This window comes from Pelodiscus sinensis, chromosome 3, assembly GCF_052426305.1.
Source record: "Pelodiscus sinensis isolate ZL-2025 chromosome 3, ASM5242630v1, whole genome shotgun sequence".
Classification (NCBI taxonomy): domain Eukaryota; kingdom Metazoa; phylum Chordata; order Testudines; family Trionychidae; genus Pelodiscus; species Pelodiscus sinensis.
In genome coordinates, this window is record NC_143054.1 from 122885061 (window position 1) to 122897261 (window position 12201).

General features: G+C 37.9%; 1 protein-coding gene across 3 annotated transcripts in view; it reads left to right on the forward strand.

Moving 5' to 3' along the window:
* The window catches only part of SMOC2 (SPARC related modular calcium binding 2), a 174318-nt gene that overhangs the window by 70172 nt on the left and 91945 nt on the right, over positions 1–12201 (forward strand). For all 3 annotated transcript variants that reach the window (XM_075924671.2, XM_006121968.5, XM_006121969.5), the window contains exons 3-4: positions 2971–3077; positions 4143–4242. In XM_075924671.2, coding sequence (XP_075780786.1) covers positions 2971–3077; positions 4143–4242 — 207 coding nt within the window. The remainder of the gene's footprint in view (positions 1–2970; positions 3078–4142; positions 4243–12201) is intronic.

Genomic DNA, 12201 nt, shown 5'->3' on the forward strand with positions numbered 1-12201 from the left:
ACTGAGTTAACTACTGTATTGCCACACTGAGGCCTTATAGCTGTGTTACTGTATCCATATTGTACTAAACAGACCTTCTGACTCTGGTCTGCAGCTTGAGCTGCATCCACCTGGATAAATTCTCTGTGGGAATTGGGCTGTGATCCATGCCCCTCTTAGAGTCCTTGTACCCAGGTCCTGAGTGCTCACCAACCGCTGTCAGACTGATCTGTGTACGGATGAAAGGGGGACTTGCGCTCAAACTTGAGTCACAGCCTGGGCCTAGCATGCAGTGTAGACATATACAAGAGGCTCAGTACAATACTTAAAGTCTGGGGAAATAGAGGCTAATGAGGCTGGAAGCCATTTGTAATCTCCCACTGTGGGTGGCTCCAATGACTAGAGTGGTCACTGGAGTAAGCTGGACAGCATTGGGGTCTAAGTTATGGCAGCTTCCCTGAACTGTCCTATGGACCTAGGCCCATGACAGCACTGCCCGGAATCTCTCCAGCTCTGTCTGCTGTTGCCCAAAATCACTCTGTTGTAGCTCAGGAGAAGATGATTTTGGGTTAAAGATTCTGGACTGGGTTGGGGCAGGAGACTTCAGCTCTCCCACAAACCTCTAGTGTGACCTTTGGCAAATCATTAGACTTCACTGTGCTTTAATCCCCCTTCTGTAAAACGGAGATAAAAATATATCTTTGCTCCCACTCTTTGTCTCAAGTATTGCCCTTCTTTGCCCGTCTCTCTTCCTAAGCATGTATATAGCACATTGCACCAGGGGATTTGATTTTTGGCGGAGACCTTTAGGCTCCATTGTAATAACACTTTAAACATTTAGTAATAATAATGTCTTTAATGAAGTTGCACTTGGGATGAATTCAGCCAATTTCTTTTGATAATCTAATGTGCCATTAACAATACAGATATGATATTTTGATATTATTTTTATCTTGCCTGTCTGTTTTATTTCCTCACTTTTATCAGTTTGTATCAGATCCAGAGCTTTAACTGAATCGCAGCTCTTCCATGTGCTGTAGTAAATCTTGATAAATCAGTACAGCAGAATAATTTACGAGGCTGTATCTGGAATAATATTTTGACTGTTCACTGTTTCAGCTGCTTAACTCGATAAGAGAACTTTCTACCAGGTTTTCTCTGGGGTTTAAAGAGGCACGCTAATGCTACTAACCTTCAAGTGTTTCCTATAGCTAAATAATCCAAGAAACAGTAGACTACAAACTTAAGCATTATGTTCTATTAAAGTTGATCACTGTGAAGTCTAGGAGTTTGAAATTGACTGAAATTCCTGCTTTTGAAGGAAGAGTTGTTCAGAGATGGTGACAGACAAACTGTATGGAGAATTTCTCTCTTTCTGGCATGTCTTTATGATAATTCAAATATTAGAGATAATTTATAACTCTATCAGCATTGTAGTAGAGCCCTTATGTGCTGGAATTTGTATCACTTTTCCTTTTAGACATTTAAACCACATGTTGTGCTAAAAAAAAAGAGGGCAGAATTCTACCAAAGGAGTGATTTATTTTCATTTTAAAACACTGGATACATTAAAACCACATGTAAGTAAGTACTGTATAACCAAACCAAGTTCATAATAAGAGTTAAGGCACTGAAGGTGGATTAAATATATTTGGTTTTTAACTTAGGTAGAGCTTGTTAGTTCATACATTACCAAAGTTACACAGTACATCAGCCAGCACGGAGATGCAAGTTCTCTTGGTGAAAATCTAACAATTTATTAAAGTATGTATGTACAAAACAATTGCCTCATTTAATTTTTCCTATGTATCTTTGAATGATGGAATGTTTCTGTCCGTCTTCTAGGTGACATATTGGGTCCCCACAGATGGCCCTTTTGAGACATCATAACGGTTCAATATTTAATCTTAATACTTTATTTTTTACAAAGTCATAATGATTTGCATTTCTAATCACTTTTACAAGTCACTTTTACTTGAACTAATTACTGCTCCCTACTCTCCTGTGAGGTAATTATTATCTCAACTTTACAGAGAGTAATTCACAGAAGTTCAGTGACTTCTCCAAATCTAAAGAAGAAGTCAGGATGAAAACAAAGATTAGGAATAAGGGACTCCAAATTTCTAGTCCAGCGCTCAGATGATAATTACTATTACTTTGCACTTATTTAATACTTTCCAGGCCGGATGCTCTTGTCCTTTTACTGAAATTTTTTGCTACTGTCACAGCACAAAGCTTCCCTGAACCTGTTGGATGGGGGCCCATGAAGAATCTGTCCTGTATTCAGAAACCTTGCAGTTTCCTAGAGTCTGTATAGTGGCTCTAACACCATTTCCCTGGGAGTGGCATAGCTAGAGTATCCCAATTTGCTCCAGGAGAACAATTGTATGCTGCGGCAATTAAAACAGGATTCATTTTTCTCTGATCCCATAAGCCAAAGCTGATTTATTAGATATAGTCATATTTTTAGCACCATACAAAATAGAACTAGAAAAGATGTATTAAACTCACTCTTTGAAAGTGCAATCATTGGTCCACGAATCGCACAGTAGATTAGTACTTGTTTTACAGAAGCACCTACAGACACCATTAAGGTCAAAGCCCAGGCATGATACGCAATGTAGCAATGTGCAAACACATAGTATGAGAGAATTCCTGCTCTGACGAGTTTGCAGTCTAAATAGAAAAGGATTTGAAGGGAAAACTGGGTAGTAGTATTGGTAGTAGACACACTACCCTTGATAGACATTGGATACTCTGGTTAGATAGAAGCACTATGCAGGATCTTGACTAGAGAAGCAGCCATGATATAACTTTTTCCCCATTTTTTAATTTCTAAACACTCAGGTAACAATACATCATTGAGAATGAAAGGATCCATATCTTTACTTGGGTCTCCCAGTCCTCTCCCTTATTTATGCTTTTGGACTATCATCTATACTCTCTTTAATGTTGCATCGTTAATCTTATTTGCTTTCTCCCTTTCCTTAGATGTTTCCAGGTGTGTGGCAGAGAGGAAATACACCCAAGAACAAGCCCGCAAGGAACTTCAACAAGTTTTCATTCCTGAGTGCAATGACGATGGCACATATAGCCAGGTTGAAAAGTTTTGGCTCAGTATTTGTATGCTTGGTTGTTCAGCATGCTTGTGTGTCTGTGGGGGAGTTACATTAACACTGAATTTTAGAAATAGGATAGTTCATTTTTGTACCAATTTAGTCCTTGGCAAGTAATTTCTCATCACTCTTTGTCAAGTCATAAGCTGGTAAAATGTGCATGATTTCTGTCCTGCTCCAAAGCAGTAATCTTGTGGTAAAGGAGTCCATATCCTATTGCCAAAACTATGAGTCATACAGAAATCTTCCTCCATCCCTTCTGAATCTCTGTGCAGGCATCATAGACTGAGACTGAGTTACTCAGGCAAGGTCTTAGAATCCAAAAAGGGTGCCATTTGAAGCTTTTATCACAACCAGACATATACTAAACAGGACTGACTTTTGGTACCATTATACTAAGTTGAAAATGTAGAAAGTTACCGTAATCATTTTTAAATGCAGCTAATAGTTCACATTTGCCATACAAATTTCAGTACATTAGAGAAAATGACATTAGCGGTTAGGTTAAGGTGTTGGGATTTATAAAGTCATTAATTTAAATGAGGCAGTCCGTAGTTCACTCTCTGAGGGGGATGAATAATGCTGACAAAAGTGCTGAATCCTGTTGCTACTCTGCATGAGAAGATATGTTGTCTATCTGGAAAAAAGCTAAAGAGGACTTACTTTAGGAATGGAGACAGTCAATCCATGTGTCCCCTAAGGAGCTTCTGTGAGCTTTTGTACTCTTTCAGTACAGGACATCAAACAAGCAAACACATATTAATAGCTTTCTCCTCAGTTCTCCACTGAAGTACTCACTGCAGAGTACTTAAGGGAAGCTCTCCCTTTATGCTTGAAGGATATTCATCAGATTTGAATTATAGTCTTTTAGTGGATTGTTTTATTATACAAGAAAATACATTTGCTGTCTTTAAAAATATATTCTGCGGGAGGACTCCATTGTACTCAAGAGACACACATAAATATGTACTCTATGTGCCATGAACATTTCAATATAGTCAACATATGTCTCATAGATTTCCCTCACTTGATGTAATTTCCTGACAGGTTCAGTGTCATAGTTACACAGGATACTGTTGGTGCGTCACTCCCAATGGACGTCCAATCAGCGGTACAGCTGTAGCACATAAAACTCCACGGTGTCCAGGTAAGTAATGGTTTAATGTATTGGTGACATCCATCTATTTTATCTACCTGTGTCAATATTTAGGATTTTGTACAGTGCTCATTGATATGATACCTATACGCCAGCATACGTTGGCATGCAGCCACGTTGCTGAAAAAGATTATTGCTATGTCTTATAATTGTCTTCCTTTTAAATGTACTATAAACATTCCACAGAGTTTTGCTTTTCAAATGTTTTAAGTATCAAGAATAACATTTAAAAACACATGGTTCAAGTTCAGAATTGTAAAAAACAATGGCCAAACCTGGGATGGGGGTGGGTCGGAACAAATCACCACACACCCTTTTCAATAAAGATAGGTAGCATTAACATTAATGTTAAGCCACTGTTTGCAGAAAATGAACAACAAACAACAGCTGCCGTTGCCACAAGTTTTTACCTTATATCAGTGCACATGACAAATCAGCCATTTTTGGAGACTACCTTTTAGCCTCAATTCGATCATGTCAAAATGTATGATAAATTAGAATTGTACAAGTAACTGTACAAATTGCTTTTCCAGGAGTTTTAGGTCAATATAACTGCTGCCTTTCTATAGAGAGAACACTGGTGGTATTACAGCTTTGTTAATGGCAGCAGCACTAAACCCTGCACTTTAAGCTTCTTGTAGTAGTGGGATTAATTGACACCTTGAACCCCTGGAAGACAGGCGGAGTTGGAGAAACTGAGATAAGGTTTCTGGTGGGGCTTCCTTCCCCAAACCCTCTTTGTAGTTACACAGTATTCAGAGCAGAAACCTTTATTATTATAATAATTACAGGAAGGAAGAAGCTCAGAGAAGAAGTGTAAGAACAAAAGAACATCATTTTTTGAAGTTTACGCGGCTTTTCGACAAGGGGGAGGGTTCACCGAAAAAGCCGCCTCTAAACTACTTTAACTTTTGAAAGCTCTGCTTTCGAAAGGGCGATCAGAAGAAGATATGCAAATTCCCACGGAATTTCCATATCCTCTTTCAACCATTTCATGTACTCTAGATGGACCCATAAAATTCAATTTAGTCCAGTGATCTAGTGCAATCTAGCATGAATGCTGAAGAGTAACTTTAGAGTGAGACAGAGCTGCCAAGAGAGACATAAAATGTTCACAAGTTTTAATTTTCAGCAATATGCACAGAAGTGTATTTTAATTTAACAAATGATGCAAACTCTGACCCTGATTCAGGACCATATGTAAGTGCTTAAGTGATATCCTAAATGTGGATGGCTAGCATTTAGTTTAGTAATATCAGTGATCATGAAACCTAGTAGCTCCTTCAATTTCATTAAACTCAACAAAAAGGATTATGCATATACCAAAATCTCAATAAATAATTGGCCAATAACTGCCACAATGCATTATATTTATTTCTTTTGTTCACAGTTCTGCTGAATTATTTACTGAACAAGCAAATTCATGGGATTTTTCATGTAATCTAGAAAAAGATGTAGTTTGTTTCAGATTCTTTGACTGATGAATCAAGACACAGAAATTGTTAAAAAAAACCAATAAAACGAGTCCGGTAGTATTTTAAAGACTAATAAATGTATTAGTGTTTTAGAGCATAATAAGCTTTTGTGAGCTACAATTCACTTTTTCTCTTCAGCAACTGAAAGAGACAGAGATGCATAAGGGTCTTGTACAAAAAGGGGTTCTTGCGCAAAAAGGAAATATCCACACTGCATGTTTTTGTGCAAAAACCTTGCACAAAAATGGATCGGGAGGGATTATGCAAATGAAGTGTGAGAAAATGCTAATCAGTGCTTCATTTGCAGTGCCTCTTCCAGCAAAACGCATAGCCTAGACGTAGCCAGAAAGAAAGACTGAAAGAAAAAAATGGATACAGAGATGGTATTGTGACATCCGTGCTAATTAAATCAGAGTGGATGTGGCTAATAGCCAGCAGTGAAGAGAAGCCTAAAGTACCCGAATGGGAAATCACCTTTTGTAACATGAGAACCACTCCTTGTATTTATTTATACCTTGGTTCGGAGTGTTAAATTTGCATATGAATTCCAGCTCAGCAGTTTCTCACTGCATTTTTGACATCTTGAACCAAGGTATAAACACACACATGGAGTGGTTCTTTCATTACAATAGGTAATTTCCCATTCAGGTACTCTAGTCTTCTCATCACTGTTGGAGATGAGCTACATCCACTCTGATTTAATTAGCACTATTGCCACACTCTCATCTCTGTATCCTTTTTTTCTTTCTGTCTTTTTCTCTTCAGCATCTGAGGAAGTGAGTTGTAGCTCAGAAATGCTTGTACTTTAATATCCTGTTAAATTTGTTAGTTTTTAAAGTGCCACTGAACTCCTTGTTGTTTTTGCTGAAACAGACTAACATGGCTACCTCTCAGAAATTGTTTAGTTTATTCACTATTCAAAGTCATTATGTGAGCCAGAATACATTCTCAAAACTCCATCTTTCTTCTGTATTCAGGATCACGGGCCCAATTTTGCAAAGACTCATGCATGAACTTAGCTTTATGCATAGCAAGTAGTCCCACTCACATGCGTGAGACAACTCACAGTGCATAAAACTAAGGATGTGTGCAAGTCTTTGCAGGATCTGGGATCAAATGTGTGCACAAGACCTGATTCTGCACCACTAAGTTCATGGTTGCTTTTGCATTTATATCAGTAGGTGCAGAACTGATGTCTCAGATAAGACAATTTTGACATGCAAGTGATGAAGAACTTAAAGAGGACTTCCTATCACAGGACAGGAAATAATTCTACAAGCGTTACAAAAAGTTATGCAAAGAAACATCACAATCCCCCATGCTAATTTTATAGAATGACATTCTTGCTGAAGCAGCACTGCAAAACTAGTTTGTTTTCCAATCTGTCTCTGGGATTGCCATTTGTCAGGACTGGAGAGATTTTTTTCAGAAAAAAATTGACATTTTCCATTACATCTCGTAGTTGCTTTTATCTTTTTTCCTCCCTTTCTATCATTATGCAGAAGGATGATGCCCAAAATATCATTAGTTAACAGAGTTCATACTTGCTTCTGTCTTAATTAGTTCTTTTGGGATATCACAGACTCTCATTCAAGCCAGAGAGATAAACTGTGCAGTTTTTGGCCTATTCTCAAGAATTCCCCCACTATTACTGATATTGCACGTTCACATCTTACAGCAGTCTGTAAGTCTCTGTCAGTCATGTATTCTTGAACTGCCTATGCTTTTCTGTGGACATCGACCTTTAACTCTAAGGGAGTAACTCCATTAGCTGACAACAGTAGTAGTCTATTTTCCTTTATGTGCACTAAGCTATTGGGGGAGAGACAGGACACACACTTTACATGGGTGTGATAACATTTAAAAATTATCTAATCTATCTATCTATCTCTCTCATAGGCTATGTCTACACTACAGGGTTTTTGCACAAAAAGGGCCTTTTTTGTGCAAAAGCCCGCAGAGTGTCCACACCTCAAGTATGTTTTTCCACAAGTAAATTTACATTGAATCAATGGAACAGGGGGCTTTTTGAGGTATAGGTATTCCCCCTTCACAAGGAATAACTCCTTTTTGCGCAAGAGGTACAGGTGCCCTGGTGGCCATTCAGTGGATAGCAATCAGCGCTTTCTTTCAACAGAGTATCCATGCAGTCTGGATGCTCTCTTGTGCATCACTTTTCTGATGCGCTTTTGCAGTGTGGACACTGTCTTGCAGAAAAACTTTTTGCAGAAGATCTTCTTGTGCAACAAGCCTGCAGTGTAGACATAGCCTTAGAGTGCATCTGTCTGTGATCCCTTTTATTTCAGCAGGAAAAGATTCCCCCCAGGGAGAAAAACTATGGCAGGCAAGAGGCAGTGGAGGAAGGAACTTTTCCCACTGTGGAACTTTTTCCTACCACAAGAAAAGACTGGCAGAGGAAAAAGGCTCTGTCAGCTCCCCACTACTGAGTTCTTCCACTGCCACGGAGAGAGGTTCCAGCAGTAAGGAATGGCTCTATCAACTTTGGATGCAGTGTGGACACAGTCTGCTTTTCACTGCAGCATGGAGCTACACATACACTACACAGCACTTCTGGTAGAGAGTAATGTAGATGTAGCCTTGATGTCTTTGAACTAAGACTAGATGCTTTTCTGGGAGATGTATGTTATCCATACACAAGATACTACGTTTACTACAGGAGTTACTAGGTGAAATATAATGGCCTGTGATATACAAGAGTTCAGATTAGATGATCTAAAATATTTCTGGTCTAAACATCTAAATGAACCTTATAACTGTCTAATCCACTTTATATTGATTTTTGCAATCACAGTAGCACCACTAATAATAATAGCTAGAAACGCTAGTTGGGGTTTTCAAAGACTCTGAGGGATTCAGGTATCCTACTTCCATTGAAATTTAGTAGGATTTGGATACATAATTCCCTAGGCAAATCCCAAACTCCAGTGTTATAAAACAAACATTAATAAAAATCTTTCTGAAATAGGATTAGATCGGCATCATGTATGGACTAATTCTGCATCACATTTCAGAGCTTCAGAAAGACTGCATTCAGTAGCGATCTTGATCTCAGGTTTGAAATGGTACTAAATTTGTGCAGAAATTCTAGATGGTAATGAAAAATGTCAACATTAGAGCTTGTGGAAAAAGACTTATTTTACTAATGAAAATTTCAATAACATTCAAAACAATAATTCTGGCAAAATCTTCCACCAAAAATTTACTTTTAAAAAAATATCTCAATCTGAAAATTTATGGCTGAAAATTGACAATATTGGTTTAAAACGTGTTTTAAAACTGTACATTGCTATGGAAAATGCAATTATGACCATTTACACCTGCTGATAATCTGTCCCTAAGGTTGTTATAATGTTCCAAATTAGGCAAAAACGATGTTCTAATCTCGGAGGGAGGGAGGGGGAGGCAGGAAGGGTGTTATTTAGGTTTCCAACTATTCCACTTTTCAAGGCTTTTTATTACTAACCTATCTATGGTTTCTGCAGTATGACTTGCTGAAATAATATGGTTGCTCAGTGTTTTCTTCCAGGTAATAAGACAATAAATATTTAAGTTGCTAAATCCATGAAATCGTAATTTAATTTAAAATGAAGTTGTCCCCCTTTTACATCATGTTCTAACATAGTAAATCTTCATTTTATGATAATGGCTCTTAATGACCTACTCCATATCTTGTTTTTAATATCTATTCAACCTGGTACCAAGAAAAAGGAAATCAGATTAAACCCTCATTTTATTCTGAAACTATTTTGATAGAAAAGCAGTAATAAAGCATCTAGTCATCTTTAGATAGGTTATGTCTACACTGCCCCCTCATGCACAAAAAATATGCAAATGAGGCAAAGCATGGCATATCACTGCACCTCATTTGCATACGTAATGAGGCTGCATTTTTGTGCAAGAGCCTTTTGCGCAAGAGCTGTTCTTCCTCTTTTTTTCAGGAAGAGCGGCTCTTGTGCAAGAGGGGATTTTTGCTCAAAAACGGAGCCTCACTAATTATGCAAATGAGGCTTGGCAATAGTCCATGCTTCACCTCACTTGCATATTGCAAGAGAGGGCAGTAGACATAGCCCTAGTGTTTAATGACTGATGCATTGGCTCAGCTATGGTGTGCTTCAGAGCTCTTTGAATTAATGGGATTTTTTTATAGAGTTTGTTTACTTTAAGGATTTTAAGGCTGCCTTTCACCACAGTAAGTACCTTCATGTAAAATAAGTAACAATAGCAAAGTCTATAGAGGATCACCTCTCTTTACATACTAAAAACTCTTCTTAGCCATGTATAAAAGGTTGTGCACATATATGTAAAAATTCCTTTGTGATCCCTCTGGCTATCAATTAATACTCTGGAGCATGAGACTTATTTTTATTTTAGCCTACATATATAATAGATGTTATTGCTGGTTATAAAATGTTACAGCCACAGAATCTGATTAAATTTTCTTTCACTTATAATTAAGGCTATGACATGGTTATTTAAGATTTCTCTGAGCAAATTATTTGCAATATTACATTAAAAGATGTTAATGTTATTTAGGTTATTATTAAGGTTACAAAATCAAGAACTCAAAAATTAGAAAATGGTAGAATTAAGGTTGCCTATCTAGTGCCCTGACTTCTTCTTAACAGGTAGGACTTCCTCTCATTTTAAATACATGGATGTTTGATAAAAAGAACTTTTGCCTGATTTAATCAACCACTTTTTCAGTTCTATGAAAATGTCATTACAAAATTTCCAAGAAATTTCATGAACAAGATCAAGAATTGCATTCTGATGTAATAAGCCTAAATTAGAAATTAATTAATATAAACAAATAGAAGTAGTTGCATACCAAGGCTGTTACCCACTCTGGCACTTTGAATGCAGAAGGAGGGGGCCAGTAAGAGACCTTAAAATACCCTACCACTAAAGGCTTCTGCTTAAAAAACTTTCTAAGGTCACAGATTTCCTAAAATTGGGTGGTATGCTGCTATCACCCAAATGCAAAAGCCCCTGGAAAGCCCAAGAATATGCACTTGGGATTTTCTTCCTGTGGGGTAACCCCAAACTCTTTAACCGTTTCTCAGGAGAGAGCTTGAAAACAAGATGTAATTTCTTAATAGCTGACTTTCAGTCTCAGGCACATGCACATAGACCCTCCTGCCTTCTAGGACACAGGAATCAAGGAATCATATCATATTTTTATGAACAAAACAAAAAAGATGTAGTTGGTAAAGTATACTTTGTTGCTAGGTGTTAAAGAACAACTGAAAAAAGGTAGACTAAAACAGAGAATTACTTCCCTGGGATTCAGTACAGAGGAGAGCACAAGTCAGAAAATAACCTGATTGCATCTAACTAAACATTCCCTGTGCAGTTACATATCCTTTGTTCCAAGGTTCAGTCCTTTCTAGACTTTGATATTTGTGGGATATCCCCTCCGTTCTCTTGCCCTGAATGTCCACAAAGACTGAAGCAAACAGAACCTGTTTTGATTCAAAGCCCTCACTCTGTTCCCATTGGCTCTCCGGGCACCCTGCCAACAGTTCCTGGATATCCATTTTTTTCTTGATTTAACCCTTTATGGACAATATAATTAACTGAATGCTGGGATGTCTAGAAAAAGGTAGTACCTCTCCCATCCATCACATTGCAACATAAAAAAATAATTGTGCAAAACAATTTGCTGTTTCACTTGTGGAGACAAGTACACTTTGAATAAGCAAACTACAGAATTTGCAGACACAATTTAAGTGCATTTATATTTGAAAGTTTAGCTTTAAGGATGTATTATGCTATTTCTGGACACTGAACATGAACAAGCCAGTCTAAATGTTAAATTCCATAACACTGAACAAATCTTTTCAAATATTTTGTGGAAACATTGTATTTACTTTTTCATTTTTGTTTCCTCCATTATATAAATTAGATTAGAATTATTTGAAGCAATACAGCCACTGTCAATATGGGATTCTGGTTTCACCAGTCAATTAAAGTCACGTTGTGTGCTGCCAATGTGGTAGTTAAAGCAGCTGGACATTTGCCTTGAAGAGTTCTCCCTGCATGGGGGGGAGGGGGAAACTGATATAAAGTTGTGTAGAGGGGAGGGTGTGTTGGGCTCAGAGTGGAAGCATGACAGAGGGGAAGAAAGATGGTGTAGTGAAGTAATGCTCTGCTGGGTCCATTTCTCCACCAGCATAATGTCTCTGGAGCAGAGGCTTACATCAGTGATATAAATTAAAGCTGTCCCCCTGCTACTTTTACAAATGACAGGTCTGGATGATGAGATCAGGGAGCCTTGACTGGCTCTTATCAGTGTCCCTTTCCTGCTGTGCACAGGCAGATCTCAGTCACCATGGTCAGCAAATTCTCCTGCAAATGAAGCCATGCGAGGGCACTGCTATAGTCAGGAATAGCTCTGTTGAAGTCAATGGAGTTTCACACAGGTGTAAAAGTCTACAGCATGGATCTGATTGCA